Here is an 18,920-nt window from a genome sequence, read left to right as displayed (position 1 = left end):
ACTAAATACCAGCTGTTAATATCCTGAGCCTTAATTGTCAGAGCTAATAGAGATCTTGGCCCTTGGGTCACAGTGAGTGGAGAGATTTAAAGAAAAACATGATTCATGGAAAGGGTGGGAAACCGTAGAGCTCCGCGGGGCTTTCACGGCTTCTCTCTGTGAAAAAGACGACTTTGTGGTTCATGGATCGCGAGTGGCCGGCATCATGCAGCTCCTTCATCTTGCACGTAATGGAGCACGCACGCACACAGCTCATGCACGTGCACATTACAATCTGATCGGCGCATGCACGCAGACGGTCAAAACAACCAAGAAGTGCACGAATCCACTTAGGCGCACACATTTGCCGACACACACACGTAGCCCGCAGCCCCAGCCCCGCTCCTTGGCTTCCATCTGGGTGATTTGTGTCCCGCGATCCAGGCTACTCTGCACAATTGAATAAATCACATCAGGTTGGGAGTGACTCATCGCATGTTGACGGGGCGCCTAATGTCATTTGAAGGTTAGGTGAGCACGAGATTGGGCCTAGCAGCGCCTCCTCTGACACACTTTCACGTTGCGATGTTGTTTTGAGTCTTGATGCAAGCGTGCTATCTCTTTATCTGTCTTTTTTCTTTGTTACACACACACACACACACACACACACACACACACACACACACACACACACACACACACACACACACTCTCATCCACGCAAAACAATCCAAAAACACACTTTGACACACTGTGCCGGCTGACATATTATCCTTCTGTGCAAAACGGGGGCCATCAGTTCAACCCCCCACCCCACCCCCTACATATACCCCCTCCGCCTGTTTGTTTTGTTCTTCATGTTCCATTTCCCCTCCGCATACCCGTGATCCCTCTTGTCACTGTAGTCATTGTCATGCATCCATGCCTGAAAAGCTGCCAACGCACTTCCTGCCTGTCACACACGCACACACAAGCGCACAGTTGCGCGCACATGAATGATAAAACTCAAATAAATAAACTCATGAACACGCTCACCCGCCCGACATCCCCGTCCCTCATACATACATACAGCTGTAACATCTTGGCCTGCTTATCTACCTGCCTGTCTGTCTGCCTCGAGGAAGTAAGATGTGTAATTTCTGTCATAAACCAACAGCAGTGATAAAACAAACTGGCTGCGTTTCCACACTCGGATCCAATACAGGCAAATACACTTACAGCAATCCAAAGCTTTCCTTCCCATTCTCCATCCATATGTGTTAAAGAGCTAATTGTCAGGTTTGTATGGAAGGGTGATGATGGGTGTGAGGTTTTACTTCTGAGGCATGGCCGATGCTGTTATTCACTAGTTAATCCCTTTTCTTAACCAGACACTGGCGTGCTCTCTGCCATTTGTTCTTGGCCAGTTGGGGTTCTGGGCTCGACATGCTCCATGCCTCTAATTATTCCTCCCAATGCTGTCAAATGATAAAATGCTCCGTGACTGAATGTGCCACTAAAGCGCAGATGAAATGTAACGCCCGCCTTCCCAGCTGCGCAAACATAATTTCATAAATTTCCCTTTCTTATTCCAAATATCGTCTGCTTTTTGTGCAGTTCGCTTGAATAAAGAGTGATAGATAATAGTTGCCGTCTGTCCGTATAATTTCACCTCTTTTCTTTCTGCCAAAAACACGCATCCTGCATCCTTTCTCTCTCTCGCTCTGTGTCTTTCCCTCTGAGTGTCTCTCGCTGTGTCCTGCTCTCTGGGCGTGTCTGGCCTTGATAACAAACAAAAAAATATTGTCTAGGTAATACAGAATTCAATTTAACAAATGTTTATTCTTCTGTTTAAATTTCTTGTCCCGTATCTGTGAATGCGAATGAATGGAGGAAGCAATCCTATAAAAAAATAAATAAATAAATAAATAAAACACTTCACATCAACCTCACCCTCCATCTCCTGTGTGCACCGTGGTACAGAAGATTTATAAACCCAAAATAAGTCTTGTCAGTCAAACTGCTTTAGAGAGCAGCCACTGTGACTGTGAAAATGATTGGGATTTAATTAATTCCCCTCCACGGCTTATGTAAAGTTCATATTTTCCTGTTTAGACACAGAGTTTGAGAATCAATCAGCTGAGTAATAGAAAAGGTAATAGGCTACGTGGACGGTGACAACAGAGAGCGGCAACCAGCCAGAATATAAACTATGTCACTATTATGTCAAAAACAAGTCTGTGTCACCAAATATTGTTGACCTGCTACTTGTTTGCAGCGCAAAGATGACATCTAAACTTTGCTTACAATTGCATTTATTGACTTAGTGCTGGAGGGGGTGGCATAAATACTCTCCATAAACAAATGTAATCCCCGGGCTGAAGGGGGAATTGTTTAGTGGCTGTAACTGATGCACTCCTAACGTAGACATTCATCCTAATGTTTATAAATTGGCCATTTTATAATATTCCCGGGATCGGGTTGACCTCGTGAAGGTGGAAAGGTGGTATTGTTTGTTTCTTAGCTAGTTTGGTTTCAGATGTAAGCTTTACTGGGAGAATATACATCAGACTGTAGGACAGAGATTGATTTGCAGTTAGGTACATATGTGTTTGGACACCACCACAGTGGATTTTAATCAAGTGCAGACTTTTAGCTTTATTCTAGTGGTTCAACAAATTAACTGTATAATATTTTAAGAATTATAAACATTTATATATATACAGTCCACTATTTTCAGAGGCTCAAAAATAAACAGAATATGACTGAGAAAGAGCTGTAGTGCTCAGGTGAGGACTAAAAATAGGATCTGGAAACTTCTATTTGGTAACAAATCAGTTAAGAACAAGGAGGCAGGGGTGTCACTATCCAGCTCTGGATTGGCTGATGTGGTAAACGGGGTCATCTACAAATTGGAAGGTTGGTGAGTCAGTTCTTAGCTCCTGCTTAGTATCTTTAGAAGTTGCACCTGGCGCACCCGTTGGATTGTGAATGTTGGGTAAAAGTGCTTAGATACAGCAGACAGTGTGTGCGATATGGAGAATGAGACATGAGGTTTCATTCTTTTAGCACTGCGAGTGGTAAAAGTGAGTAAAAGGCACTTTATACGTACCAGTTCATCATTTTACCATTTAGAATCAAGAGAGGCCTTCAGGAAACACAGAGGGTTTACAACATAATGCACCGACTGGTTACACTGAAGGGCAGGAAGACCAGATCAGACTTTTTCAGAAAAAACCCTTTGGACAGATGAAACCGAGATGAACTTGTACCAGCATGATGGGAAGGGAAAAGTATGGAGAAGGAGAGAACGAGCTTGTGATCTGAAGCATACCACATCATCTGTCAAACATGATGGAAGCAGTTTTACGGCACGGGCATGTATGGCTGCCAGTGGAAATAAGTCACTAGTGTTTACTGATGATGTCACCGCTGGAAGAAGCAGCAGAATAAATTGTGAAGTGTGCAGGAATATACTTCCTGCTCAGATTCAGTCAAATGCTGCAAAAATATTAGGACAGACTCTCACAAGGCACATGGATAAAGACCCAAAGTGGCAAAAAGCCACTCAAGGCAAAAAAAAAAATGAATATTCATCAATGAACAAGTCAGTCACCTGATCTAAACCCCACAGAGCATGCTGTTATGTTGTTAAATCCAAGACTGAAGGTAGGAAGACACCAAAAAAGCAGCAACTGAATGTAGCTGGCAGAGCTCCTCAAGGGAAAAAAATACAGCATTTGGAGACGTTCATGGGTTCTAGACTTCAGCCAGTCATTGCAAAGGATTTTCATCCAATTATTAAAAATAATCCTTATGTTTAAAGTGATTAGTTTGTCTAATTACTTTTGAGCCTGGGGCACTGTGTCTGAAAATGTCTGTAATTCCTAAACAGTTAATACAAAATCTTTCTGAAACCCCTTGAATTAAAGCTGAAAGTGAAACAAAAAAGAGTCGGTGTCCAAAACCTTATGGCCCTAACTGCAATTTTAATAAATCAACTGAATCCCAGATAATCTTTATTGCTCTATTAAAAAGCTACTGATGTGGAGTGGCTGTATTTACATTGTTTAAGTTGCCTAGAAAGAAAGGAGCAACAGCAGAAAACCTAGTAAACAGTTTCTTCATTATCAGCAATCTCCATGACTTTATAAACCAAAAGTGCCCAGTCTGGGAAATCATAGGCTCACAGCCATTATACACACTTCACATGTCAGCTGCAGACAGCTAGATACTTTAATAAGTGTGCACCCTTTCCTCTTTTGGTTTTGATTTAGATGATATTTTATTAAGACCGCCATCCATACGCTGAGTGGCTGGTCTCGTTCATCTGTGCAGTCTCTCAGCACCATTAGCTATCCAATAACATCATTAATAAGGGAGTCAAAAGGCTCGACCATTCTGTGCTTTGAATTTTAGAGACGAAAATGTATTATGGGTGAGAAGTGTGAGCCAGCTCAATAAAATGGGATTTAAATGCATTTTATTGTTTAAAAAAGGGAGAACAATACTCCTTGAATTTCCTTGAAGTCATCATCCGCTGTTGAAGTAATAATATCAACCTGCATCAGGGCCCAGGGAACCTTACTATGCATTCATCTTATATTGCAGTTTTTTTTATCCAGTTCTAGGAGTTGCAGGCAATCTTCTGTTTTATTAAACAGCAATTCTTCCATTTTTTATGTGAAAACAAACACAAAAAACAGGAAATTTTGATTGGTTGATTTTTGCAGACCTCTCTGACATGGCGACTGAGTAAATTGCCTCATTCGCACTTGCAATCAGTTCATTAAACACTATATCTGATTGCACAGACGATTAATAATCTGGGTCTCATTCATGTCTTAATCATTTATTTATTGCCACAGAAGACAATCGACTTTATTAAAATATCATCTTTCGCAAGTTCCATTTAACTGTGGCAAATAAGCAATTGGAAAACGCCTCTAAGGGTTTACAGTTATGATGCATTATTGCTGGCTTTGTAGGGTGTGATGGAACCAGGAGAACAGACACCTACTGTGCCAAAGACACCTTTTATATGAATTACTGTGCTACAAAAATCAAGTAAAAGCAAGTCTGTTTGATTCCACTCAGATTAGCATACCACCGGGTAGCTATTTTAAGTCTAAAATATGGCCATTGGAGGACAGATTAGATACCTAGGTAATCACCTCTTCACAGAGGGGGAATGATCTCTTTTAAGTCTTGTGCTCTGACTTTTCCATTGTCTCACATAAAGCGAGGGGAATGACAAATGCATTCACATGCATATCAGCATTCGTGAATGGCATTCATTAATCATTTATGTCTAATTTAAGGATTAACAGGTCGGGGCGTGAGGTCTGTTCACATTCAAGTCATTATAATTTTATGGAGACTCCGGGAGAACTGATTGAAAACATTTAGACGTTTAGAAAGCTTCACATTAATGGAAAAAAATGGAGTGTTCGACTGCAGAGATTGGGAAGCGTCTATGCGAGAGACTACCGGCAACCTGGAGTGTTTAATATGTAAGTCAGACCTCTAAGCCTTATCACTCTAAACATAACTTTTTAACAGTATTAAAACACACCCTGAGAAGGCTTGCTTACCATAAAATTATTAGACTTGAAGTGCCCCAGTCTCCTTTTATCTTTAGAGATTAGCCAGACGGTAGCAGCGTGTTTGTTAAATGAAAGTAAACAATTTAGTGTAGCGTTCCACTTTCCAGACTCGGGCCTTGGTATGTGTAGGGAGTTATGGTGTATTGATTACTCTGCGTCTGCCCTATTACCGCCAACTCTCCCTGTGAGCCCCATGTCTGGATGACTCAGTGTTGACAATTGTATTACAGCCTATTATCTTTCAAATCCCAGATCTTGAATTACAGCCTACCAAGGGGTCTGATTTGGAAAGTTGAAATTGGTTGCTGACTTCATACCTGACTTCCTCTCTGTGCTCCATAACTTTCTTTTTTTTGCTGTCCTCCATCACTCCCATAATCCCTCCCTTTACCTTTCACAACATTTTATGTGAAATTTATCAAAGATCTTACATGTCCACTTAGTTAGGAGCTCCTCTCTACTCCTAAATTATCACCATCTATGTGTTCTCCCAAGACTTTTGTGCACGTTTGTCACTGTTTAACATAAAAAGGTCTTGACAGTTAAGAGTTAAAGGAACTTAAGGAAGTTTTTTTCTTTTTAGCTATAAATCAACAGCAGACAGGCCAACATGTTATTGGACAGATACTATTTTTTACTTATACTCATATGATTGTTTTTAATTAAAACCTAATAAGTGTGCATTTGCTTGTGTTTCTCAACCCATGCGTCTTTCTGCATTTCTGCAAGTTCTGCCAATGATTTTGCTTTGTACCCCATTTAGCGCCTGCCAGAAAGTCATTAGTGATGTGCAGAGCAAACATGTCCAGCTCTTTGCTGTTTTAATAAGTCTGATGGAGCTTTTATTTTGATGAAACACATAGCTGTTATTGTGACAAAGAAACTAAATGCTGTCGAGCTTAACTGATCTTTGACCTGATCACATCTAGTTGTTTATCCGCCTACAATGCTGTCTTAAAGGCAGGTATTTTTTTATTAGTTTGTTTTTCTGTAAAATTATAAAAGTATAAACCTCTTATAGAGTGCCGCTGTGGTGTGGTGGTCAGCTCTCTGTGGAGTTTGAATATGTGGGTCATCTCCAGGTGCTCTTGCTTCCTTCCACATTAGATTAATTGATGTTTCTGCTGATTGAATGTGAACCTGAATGGTTGTCTGTACTAGCTCTGAGATGTCCAGGGTCTACCCCACCTTTTCCCGTAAAGCTGTTGGGGTAGGCTCCAGCCCCCACCCCCAGAACCTTAAATAGGCAGTTAAAATTGCCTGGATGGATGCGAACACTTATACATTATTAATCTTAGCATTATGTGCTTTAGAAGATGCACCTAAAAGTGACTCTTCTAAGGAGATGGTAATCTTAAGATCCTGTGCTAGAGCTGATTTGGGAATTTAACTCATTTTATCTGTATTGAATATGACTTCCTAAACCAGATGGCTTTCATTTCAGTTTGAGCTGTTTGTAATGCCTGTGTATACTGTATGCTTAACAGCTTAACAGCGTTCCCATCAGCCTGCTGATCCAATTAAATTGGTTGCAGATTTGGCAGCATGTTTTTTGTTTTTTTGTTTTTTTTGACTGAGCCGAGAGTAGCGCAAAGAATTTATAGGAAGATGCTCGCGCTCTAAATTACAGTGAGAAAGCTGAAGAAAAGCTCCCCAAACACAGTAAACCAAGGAAATAAAAGCAGTTTCACACAGAATCTGCACTGATGGCCACTGAGGACAGAAAGCAGCTACAGGGGATTACTAATATTTCTTGCATTGAAGCCAGAGAGCGCCATGCAATATAATGAAGCAGAAAATTAGATATAAAACAGAAACAGAATGCTTATGCAAAAGCAAATGTGAACTTGGCAGAAAAATCTCCCGCTTTATGGCACAAAAGATCACAGGGAGCCCCGTTCACCATCAATTCAGCCACTATAGCGCTGAGCTATGGCAGATTAAATATGGTTAAATATCATTTTGTCTAGAGAGCAGAAAATTCTGTGTGTTGGTTACAGTGAGCTAAAACAAATCTCAACATAAAGTGTTAGATGTCATTCGTATCCATTTAGCCATACCAGCATTTTTTAAAAGTGTGCTCCTCTCCTGCCGTGAATCTTCTAACGCATAGTGGAACGTCTGGTCCCAAAGCTGAGGGTTGCTTGGGCTTGATGGCAAACACTCAGGTGATCGATGTGAAACACTCCAGGCCTCGCTGATATGAACAGAGCTTAGATGGAGTCTCATCTCCATTATCTGCTGCTCTCCTCCTGTTTTTCCCACCTTTCCTGGGTCAGTAATTCAGCCACTCACTGCCGAGTCTCCAGCACTTTGGAGGTGAAACTCTGCAATTAAAAGAAACGTTCATAAGTAATTTGAAGGGATTATTTTTAAAACTTTATAGGGTTTGTTTTGTTTCATTTTATGTGCTTTTTGTTCCTTTAGAAATTCTGCTGGGGTTCAAATGAATTCGATTACCGAGAAGAGATAGACTGTTTCACATTCTAAACATATGCTGGTGCCTGCAATATTCATGGTGTTTTTGGCCTCCGCCAGTCCAAGAATTATTCAGGGCATAAGGTCTCTGGCTCACAAATAAGCTGTTACTGTTGCAGGTCAGACATAATTCTATGAATAATGGAATAAAATTGCCCATTTGTTTTCAACACACTGCAGGAATGCTGCCAGATTGTTTTGATGTATGCAGCTATTAGAAGCTTTGAAACAAAGCTCATGTATCAACCCCAGCTTTCTACACCAAGATATATGGTATGTTAATTTCATGGTCATCTCACAGTGAATTAAACTAGGTGGCTGCTAGAAATGATGTAAGTGACATGTTAGCGCCCCGTGCAAGAGAAATGACTTGGATCCAGTCCATCTGCATTCAGTGAGCAATGTTGTCACCGCAACTAATGAGTAATTGGAAGAGCTACAATTACAGTTTTCATGTCCACCCCTGCAGCAGCACCAGTATTTCGTGAACAAATAATTCAGTAAATCAATTATCCAATTTTGCTATTACATTTCAGGTGCATAACAAGTCCGTATTCATGACATGCATCATTCGATCACGACGCCTCTCGCCTCCTCCTCTCCGCCTGTCCCGCTCTCACTGAGAACACCGTAATTAAGCAGGAGGCCTAAATTTACATGGTAACTGATACGAGCATGACTTACTGCCAAAAACACCACATGAAGAGTCCAGCTTATAGAGAATAATCAGTACGCCACTAGAAATGGATTTCATCACAGAGCAACGACCAGACTCAGGCCTAAAGGTTTGAGCATGTTGTAGCCTTTGTCCAGAGTGGCAGGAGGGAAGTCATTAATTAGCACTTTATCATTAGGAAAATCAATATGCAATTTGCAGGAATGTTACTCAATCATAGCCTACTGGAGTCTGTTTTCTCTTTCACAGCGATACCACGCTGGATAAGGGGTGGAGAGGACTTGTCTTTCTTTTTTTACAAATTGTCAGAGATGATTATCACTGCTGACAGCTCTGACTTCATCTGCGTTTTGCAGAGCAGAAAAAATGAAGCCTTTAGAATCGGAGAAACTTTGGTAAATGCCACGTGCCTACTTGAAACTGCACTGATCAACATTTTTAACCAACAGTGTATAAAAAGAGGTCTTTATAAAAGACCCAGAGAGATATATGACACTGCTCCGCAGCTGCCCTCATACCTCAACTCTTTGTCTGAACTTTTTGGGTCTGTTAAATCATCGGATCAATCATATTTTTTTTCCTCAAACTGGCTTCCTCATCACAAAGCAGAGCAGTCACACTGGAAGCTAGCTTTTGAGCTAGCTAAAAGGCTAAACATACACTCTACTGATCTGGACGGTGTTGCCATAAAGCTGCCTGCTTAACTTATGAGATCAGATCAAGCCTGTTAATGCTTGTGGTGCTGTTTTAAGTTGACCTGTCCAGGATGTTTTGATAGAAACGGATCAAAAATGTTGTGAAATACAGTTAATGACTCATCTATTATTAGTCATATGATTTAATGCAAAATGTACTCAGCTTTCACTCCAGTGGCACATTGTGTGACTTAGTGCAAGTTCATCATGTTAGAAAGTGAAATCATCATTAGAAAAAGTCTTTGAATTGCTGGTCCAATTGCTGGTTGAAGAAGCAATACAATTGAGAAGTTTAAAAAAAGCACCCTTCTTCTCAAACTCTCACAGTATTCTTGTTCCAAGGAATGAAAGCCAAAAAATTTGATTTGTTACTGCTCCCTTCACAGACAACGTAAAACCGCCTCTAACCAGACAGAATGAGAAGTGGAATGTCCCAATGCCCACCTGCGCAATAGTACAAGCACATCACAGTCTCTGTCCTGAGAAAGAGACACCTCACAGGTCATAAACCAGTGTCTTTATTCAGCTCTACCCACAAAACACTGGTCTCAACAGTAAAGAGTCAACTTAAGAAGCCAAATCGGAGACTTACTAAGAAGAAGAAAAGATTAAGATGAGTAAATGAATGCAGAAATTAGAGAAAGGAATCGTGGAAATTAGTATCATGAACAGACAAATATGAATTTGAAGTGTTTTGGTCAAAGAGAGAAACATTTGAGAGACATAAAGATGTGAGAAATGTGGTAGTTGGGGAGTATTTTAGTCATTGTATCAGGTAAGAGAGGTAAGAGGCAGACTTGTGTGCAGGCCACAGGGGCCAGCAAGAGGTGTTGCTTGCAGCCAGGTAAGGCAGGTAACTGCTTGGCCTCCAAACCAGTGGGGGGGCCTGAAAGTTGACAAACTACGGGAGCGGCAATGTTCAAAGTTTGCATAGGGGGATAGACCTGAGCTCCCTGAGGGAGACCGACCTTATTCTACTAGCACCCATTGCAAATGGTCTGTTTAAACAAAGCTAATGTCAACAAAAAAGCCACTTAATAAAGAGGAGTAGTGAACCTTCTGGGAGCTGAAAAAGAAAGGACAAAAGAGAAGAAGAAGGGGGAAAAATACCCAAGATAGTTTTGAATGGAGAAGAAAATAGTGATAAAAATATTGTGCTAAATAGCTGGTAAGTGCTAATGGTCTCACCTTAAGTGTCAGGGAGAGGCATTTAAACAACATAACTTCCACTAGCATCACATGACAGGAAAATTTAATTACCTAGTGCATCCAGCTTTGTTGACCTGATGTGACTGAGTCAAGTACACACAGCTAGGAGTCAGAATCAGGGGACTAGCAGTTAGCAGTTAGCATAGCTAGCATAGTGGAAGAAAGTAGAAGCTGGTAGTTTGAATATTACTACTTGATAACCAGGTAACTCCATGTTTGTTGTTATTGCCACATTAAACATAATAGTCTCTGCCATTTCAAGAATAATGTTACTGTGGTGGGGCGTGGTCTGCGGTGCCGTGCAGGGAGGGCGGACGCACCTGCACGGCATCCTTAATCACGCCCGCCTAGTTAAAAACACGGGGACTCAGGGGTTTGGGTGTTGTGGTGAGATGTAAATAAAGATGGCTCTGAATGATACTCCGTGGGCCCGCCGTGCCTTATTCTCGCCAAAGTTACCTGTTGCTGTCAGATAATTTATAGCATAATGGTGATGAACACAATAGCATAAGCATGACTGAGGAGGACCCTGATTTTGTTTGGGCCTAAGCAAGTCAGATTTTGAGAAGTAACAAAGTCATTCTTCAGGTTGTGCAGCTAGGATGATCTCACTCAAAAACTTCAAAAAAAATCTGGAAATATGTCAAGGATAGAGTGTGAGAGTGTGCTATGTGTGTATGGTTGTAATTCATTACCAGTTCATTGATGTGGTTTAAAGTCGGTTGTCTGTGCTTGAATTTGTTGTTAATGAAATAGCAAAGTGAGCTGAGCCAAATACCCCCTTGTCAAGGTTGGTTGCCCCTCCAGTCCATATGCTTTGGCACAGTCTCTGATAAGTGGGATCAAAAACAAGAAAGGCTATCAGTCTGCTTTCCAGTGCAGTGCCATACCCTGTGCATGCTGCTTGACTGGAGCAATTTTCCCTCTGCAAAAAAAAGTAAACATTGGCAGATTACTGCAACAAAATGACGGCTAGTGAGCCAAAGGCATGCAAAGCTAAAATTGCTGCAAATGGATGATTCTTGGATGAAATAAAAATTTGAGAAACAAACAAAAAGAAAGAAAAAACACACAAATGAATTGTTTCTGAACTTACCAATTGTTTCTGAATACCATATCAAGTCATTTGACACATAAAATTTTGAGTTTTCGTTAATTTTTCTGGTTGACCATGAAGTTTTGAGGTAATATTTCAGGACAGAAAAACTGTCTCCATTCATAAAGGTGACACAAATAAGGGGGGTAAAAATCCTGATTTTATCCTTCTACAGGATGTGAAGATTTTCTGTTTGATAGCAGATTTGAAACATGAACTTTACTGGTTGCCAGTGTTTCAGTGTGATGTTGTGTTGCTCTCAAAAAGCCAAAAATTATTTATTCAGACTGTATTTCTGCTTAGTAAGAGTCGAAACATTTAATCTACTTGTTCGACAGTCCTTAAAACTCATTTAATTTATGTAGAAGCCGGTGAGTCAGTGAACGTGTGACTGCGATTCATTGTTCTGACTCATTTGCCATTATTGCTGCATTCCTGTCTGCTGCCAGTGACCGGTACTTCTCAACTTCAGCAAACTCCATTAATTTTAATGCCACTTTTAACTTCTTTTAAGAAGTTTTTCAAACAGACAAAATGTTCAGATGACTCCAGCTCATTGAAATGCTGAGACCTTTGTTATTCAGCATCTGAAAAAAAAGTGACAATATTGAAGCAGCACTCATTCCTTAACATTCCCTGCACAGCATGCATACAAAAGTCTCTATATAGCCAAACTTGCATTTGAAAGGCTTATCTAACAACTTCACATTTCTGGTAGAGATATCGGCATTTCAGTAACACGGTGTTGTACCACATGCAGCAGAGATGCATCCCAAATCAGCGGAGATCCCTGGTGCCTAAAGAATCGATATAATCTCAGCGTTTCTGTTCCGTTTAGGGAGATGTGATCAATGAGAGAGGACCTGAAGGATGCTGACTGACTTAAAGAAGTTTTTGATTCAATTCCGTATTCACTTATCGGTTTCATACAAGTTTTCATTGCAAAGGAATATGTCTGTGCATGGACACGGATGGCAGAGAAGGAGGAGTAGGATTCTTGACAGGGTGTCCACCTATAAGCACCATCAACCCTCCTGGGATCTCATTATTCGCTGACTTCATTGTTATGAACACTGAGTAGTCACACATTTGGGTATTTTTGTAGGTGTGTGTGTGTGTGTGCATATGTGCATGTATGAATGGTCCAGTTATGTGAAAAGACCAAAAAAGAAGAGAAAGAGGAATCGTTGAAAGCCAAAGGATATGAAAAACCATCTAAAATGATGAAAGAGAAACTAAGAGAATAAAAAAGGAGTTGCACATAAAGGGTAGATAAGACAGGGGCGACTAGATTGGGAGGGTTTTCAGAGGGAAAAGGGTGAGAATTGAGGAGGTGAAGCAACAGTTTTTGGTTGGTTGGCTCGGGTCCCGACTGCTGATTGATCTCCAGGTGACAGCCGGTGTCAGGGGCCCTCGGCCAGGCTGTCATTCCCTTGCACTCTTACACCCTCGCAACCCCCCCCCCCCCCCCCTCTCATCTTCGCTCTGTCGCTCTCTCTCTCCCGCCAGTGCATTTTAAGCTCTCACTTGTGCCAACTAATCTCTCACCTTCTTCCCTCTCCATTGATTCAACCTCTAGCTCTCTCGCTCTTTTTCTCTCTCTCTTTGCTCCTCATCATCATTCTGTTCGGCCGGCCTTTTCACCCCCTCGGTGGTGACAGTTGGTTTCTCTACTGCTCTCCTCTACCCTCCAGCTCTGCCTTTTTTGTTCTCCCACTGCTGGGAACCAAATGCTAAGCACTGCCCATTTCACACCAACTATTTGCCATGCAAGATGTGCTCGCGTGCAGGGCTTTAGTGTGTGCTTGTGCGTCCCCGTAACACGTATCCAAAAACATGTGTTATGGGGAGAAAACCCATAATATAAATCAATAACGGCTCGGGGTTACGTTAGGCAAGCCTGTGTAATGTCCTCTGAAGTCATGGGATCACAACTCCCCGTCTGTCTGTGTGTTTGAATTTGCATGTGCAAAGTGTCAGCGTCTGTGCCCTGAAAGCCCACAAATGCTGCACACCAGTTTTCTTCAGACACTGCCTCGGGATATTTTTGTGACCTTGGTCTTCAGTGACTACGTGTGTGTTTGCTGCTCAATTATAGGGATTTCATTTTCCTGTGTGTGGGCATGCTCATGCGCTCTCCAGTTTGTTTTTGTGCGTGTGTATGCACATGCATGCAATCAGGAACCCTTGAGGGGCATGTTTAATGATAGGCTCGTTTGCACAGCTCTGACTCTAATGATCTATTAAAGTACACTTAACCAGTAATTATATGGACAGTCCCCAAAGGCTTATGAGGCCCCAAAAGGGCCTGCTGAAGATGGAAGAAAAGCCCATGTATTTAATGGAATGCATGGGAATCGATAATGCTGCGGCTTTAAATTTTGTTTTACGTTTCTAAAGATATTAATGAATGAATAAATAAAGAATAGGTTCAAAGGAGACTTTTCTCCTGCCATGATTACATGCAATGTTAAACTTGAGACAGGGATTAAGTATTCCTCAGGCTTTGCGGAGGAACATGTAATCCCTGTCTTAGCTCTCCTCTTCTTCCCCTGGACTTGCAGGACTGTATATTTAGTTCCAGCCTTGCAATTAAATCCACTTTTACAGTATGACCATTTTACATTGTATGTATTCAAAAGTCAAACGCAAACTTATGAGAGCCAGGCTGATAATTTCTCTGAGTTAAATGTTTTGAAATTCAATAGATACTAAAGATCAGGCAGTCTCTTTCCTAACAAGACCATTAGACCATTATTCTACTCATTAACAGGATTGTCTCCTGAAGTTCAAGAGCAGCTAGAAGCCCCTTAAACTTCAGTGCTACATCCTCTAATAAGGCGATTTTAAATGTGTTTCACGCTCTGCAACTTGAAAGTCATACTGGGCCAGGATGAATAACAATCCAGTCAGGGTGGAATTAAGCAAATAAAGTGTGCTTGCATAGTGATGGAAATGCAGGACTGTAAACACAAACTGCAGGAGCTGTCTTCAGTTAGTGTGTTAACAAAAGCATTCAACAAACACTTCACCGCACACAACAGCCAAACAACACCCTGCTATCTCCTCTGCTTATGTTATTTCACCGTGTAGTTTTGTAAACAAACATTTGAAAAAGCTGTATTTCTTGAAGGAGAAGTCAAACTCTCTAAATATTGTTATAGTCCATATCCATCCACTTTCATGGTATAGATTCAACAAGGTGCTGAAAACATTCGTCAAAGGTTTTGGTCCATATCGACGTGGCAGCAGCACACGACTGCTCCACATTTGTCAGCTGCGCATCCATGAATTTCCAGGTTCTGTTCATCCAAAAGGTGCTCTGTTAGATCAGGTGACTGTGGAGGCCGTTTCAGTAAAGTGAGCTTATTTTCATGTTCGAGAAAATCGTTTGAGATGATCTGAGCTTTTTAAAGTCATGTTTTTTTTGCAGGAAGCAGCCATCAGAATTCAAATGCTGATTCTTCCATCAGGCCAGGCAACGTTTATCGAAGCTTCTGTTGTCCAGTTTTAGTGAGTCCATGTAAACTGTTGTGGCACAAAGGCGATCGAGTTGGGAGTTCGCCTTGTAATCGGAAGGTTGCCGGTTCGAGCCCCGGCTCCGACAGTCTCGGTCGTTGTGTCCTTGGGCAAGACACTTCACCCGTTGCCTACTGGTGGTGGTCAGAGGGCCCGGTGGCGCCAGTGTCCAGCAGCCTCGCCTCTGTCAGTGCGCCCCAGGGTGGCTGTGGCTGCAATGTAGCTTGCCATCACCAGTGTGTGAATGGGTGGATGACTGGTTGTGTAAAGCGCTTTGGGGTCCTTAGGGACTAGTAAAAGCGCTATACAAATACAGGCCATTTACCACCCTATGTGGTCTTCTGCTGCTGTATCCCATCTGCTGCCAGGTTTGATGTGTTGTATGTTCAGAGATGCTCTTCTGCATACTGTGATTCTAAGGAGTCACTATTTTAGTTACCTTCCTTTCAGCTGACCTCTGGAATCAACCACTTTCACCCAGTGAGTTTCCACCACAGGATATTTCCTCTTTCTCTGGTCTTACTTTGCAAACCCTGAACATGATTATGTTGGAAAATCCCAGCACTTTCTGAAATACCAGCTTGTCTGGCACCAGCAACATTCAAAGTCACTTAAATGACCCATCTTCCCCCATTTTGATCCTTATTTTTAACTTCTGCAGGTCATCCTGACCTGGTCTACATATATGTAAATGCACTGAATTCCTGCCATGTGATTGGTTGATAGCTATTTGTGTTAATGAGCAGCTGATCGGTATATACCTGATAAACCATCTTATCATATTCCTAACGAGAATGATTCCCTACTACAGTTAAACTTTATGGAAGCTGTTGCTCACAGTTATGATTTCTGCTGCCCGAGACTGAACTTTAACATCATCAGTCTGATGATTTTTTTTCTCCAGCTGTAGAAATGAAAAAAAATGTAAGATGACGTACATGTAATGAGTTTTATTTGTCAGGAGGTAGAAATAAAGATGTTTCAGAACATTGTTATTCATGGTTCACCCTCTAAAGAGTTAAGCTCTCACTTTTATTATCAGTGTTTATCAGTGTTGCTTGTTTTTATCATCCGCCTCTTCCGTACACCAGCATAACAAAACATTTGGGATTTCCTGGTTCATGGAAGGTTGGTAATAGGAATAATCAGCCTTCCACTTAAAGGTTAAATATACTCCATCTTCCTTCCCTGAAGTGTGTCTCTGTCATTGCAGTCAACCACCAGTGTCTTCAGAGTGGAGTGATTCATGCTGGTTCTTCTCTTGGTCTAAGAGCTTTTTTCCACCTACCTTCTTATCAGTTATTTAACCCTTGTGTGGTGTTCGTATTTTTGTTACTCAGCCAGTGTTCATGGGTCTGGTGGACCCGCTAGAGTTTTGGCTTTCCAAATTAACACTATCAAACAATTTTATGTTAAATTACTCAACAGATGTTTACTTCATCCCAATTACAAGACATATGAACAGCAAACATGGTTAATTTTTTCCCTTTACCTTTGTTAGATCACATTTATGAATTAATGTGCTTCTCGTTTTTCTTTTATATAAAATGTTATAAATAAATCAGTTATAATCAAGTGGAGTGAGTGGAAAGACACAACACATTTACACGTGAAAAAATAATTAATTGTTTAATTTTTCTTTTGAAAAATACTGAACACGGGTCTCACAGACCCGAACACCATACAAGGGTTAATTCACTGGCCTATTCACTCTTTTTTTGTCTGAATGTCCATTATCTGATTTTCCTAATCCCCTCTCATCCATTTTCCCATTTTTCATTTTCAAATTGTGGCTCTGAACAAATTGCTGCAGCTTTCTCATGTCAATCAACCGGAATAATTGTAGTTAATGAAATGTGAATCGGACAGATTAAATCGGATCTCCCCGGAGCCCATAAAGCTTTTTGTTTTTTCATTTATTTGTTTATTTATGCTTGTTTGTTTTTTAAGAAGATTTTTACCAAATCCTGATGCCACACATGAGCTGAGTTACTACATAGCAGGAGGTTGCCTCAAGGGATATAGTTAGCAGCTTTTATCATTATTTTTGATTGGCACGTAGTTGTTTGCCCACTGCTGTTGCCTTCTTGCATTTACATACATATTTTGCTCTTTTATTTCTATTTACTTGCAGTGTATTTACTATTTCTACAGACACCATATGGCCATTTGTTCCCAGTGTCACATGCTGCCGCACCCACTCACCATCCCCTCAAACTTCTCTTATCTTCACACTTGTCTTGGTGGCAGGCACAGAGGTAGACTGGGCTTGGTCTGGCTGTCACAAGTTAGATGGCACAAAGGGCTGGAAGGTGAAGGCTGCCACCTGAGGTGGGGTACTGGGTTTTGACACCTCTATTAACCTTCAGGAGACATCCATCCTCAGTCACGCCCCCACCTTCTCTCTCCCCCCTGTTCTTCCTCAGCTCCGTCTCACCCTGCCCCCTGTCTCGTATTCCCCAGGCAGCCGGAAAACAACTTGTCCCTGGAGCAAAAGAGCCAAATAACAAACGACTTGTGTTTTCCTCTCCTCCCAACCTGGATGATTTCAATATGTCATGGATTTCTATCTCAATTATTGGTCTCTGTGACCTTTGTTGTTTTCCCCGAGTCTTTCTCTGTCTGTCTGTCTCTCTAATTGTAACCCATTAGCTTTGCAGTCTGGCAGTCATACCTGTACATTTTTACAGCCAGTGGGAGAAAAAATCCATGGGTGTTGTGCAGCGCTGCTCGGTAAAATTGTGGCTCTGAACAAATTGCTGCAGCTTTCTCATGTCAATCAACCGGAATAATTGTAGTTAATGAAATGTGAATCGGACAGATTAAATCGGATGTAAAATTGCTGAGTGAACAGATGCCCTTTTTTACCTTGACAATAATTCAATATATCATTGGTGTAATTTAAACAGATTATGGTAGACTGTAGCAGGGTATGACAGCTCATGGCTAAGCGGAGCCCATAATCTTGTGCCTTACTCTCTTTTCTCCCTATAGGAATTCTCTTTACTCCGACTGGACGACGTGGCGGACCAGCGAGTCAACATAGTTGGTTTTTCCGTCTTCAACAAAACTCATCCCTTCTTCCAGGATTTTGCGCTAAGCCTCAACCGCTCCTGGCAAGAGAACTGTGACCACGCACCCTTCGCCGGCACACCGGTTAGTTCACACAACACAAATACATGACGTTATTTACAGTGAAGACCGAAGTTACAGGAAGAATAATTCAGTCCAAATTAAAAGATAATTAGTTGTTCCGGCATACTTCTCTATCACAAACTTACCAATTAAAACACTGAAGTCGCAGAAACCTCCAAAATACTAGGAGAAATATACAGGGATAGCATTTACTCAGGTAAGTGCTGTAATTTCAGGTGTTGCTGTAGGCCATTGTTGTTTCCCAGACAGCTCATTAGCAGCATTTGGCGCCCTCCTTATTACCTTTAGAATGGCATCTTCCTTGTTGAATTTTCTTCAGAAGAAATGCACACAGGAAAAGCTACTTACCTTCACAGCATCCCCCCTTAAATCAGCCACTGTTCTCATCTAAATGGTCTCTGTAGCTCAACATTTAAAATAGTGTGCACTACCTGTGTGAATGAGTGACTACAAAAAAAGCCTTGTTGCGTATGTGTAAACTGAAGGTGATTGCAGATTTGTTTAAATCTCATGCCGGCTCAGCAGGG

At 41.4% G+C, this 18,920-nt stretch overlaps 1 protein-coding gene across 1 annotated transcript in view; it reads left to right on the top strand.

Moving 5' to 3' along the window:
* Window positions 1–18,920, top strand: part of grik4 (glutamate receptor, ionotropic, kainate 4) — a 364,478-nt gene that overhangs the window by 274,593 nt on the left and 70,965 nt on the right. Inside the window, exon 9 of the mRNA XM_085429452.1 lies at window positions 18,232–18,393. Within this exon, the coding sequence (XP_085285578.1) occupies window positions 18,232–18,393 (162 nt within the window). The remainder of the gene's footprint in view (window positions 1–18,231; window positions 18,394–18,920) is intronic.

Source organism: Rhamphochromis longiceps, linkage group LG14 (genome assembly GCF_057381845.1).
Source record: "Rhamphochromis longiceps isolate RC_006_pf linkage group LG14, R_longiceps_female_GT1.1, whole genome shotgun sequence".
NCBI classification, from domain to species: Eukaryota; Metazoa; Chordata; class Actinopteri; order Cichliformes; family Cichlidae; genus Rhamphochromis; species Rhamphochromis longiceps.
The sequence above is the reverse complement of the archived record's forward strand: the minus strand, read 5'-3'. Positions and strand labels throughout refer to the sequence as shown.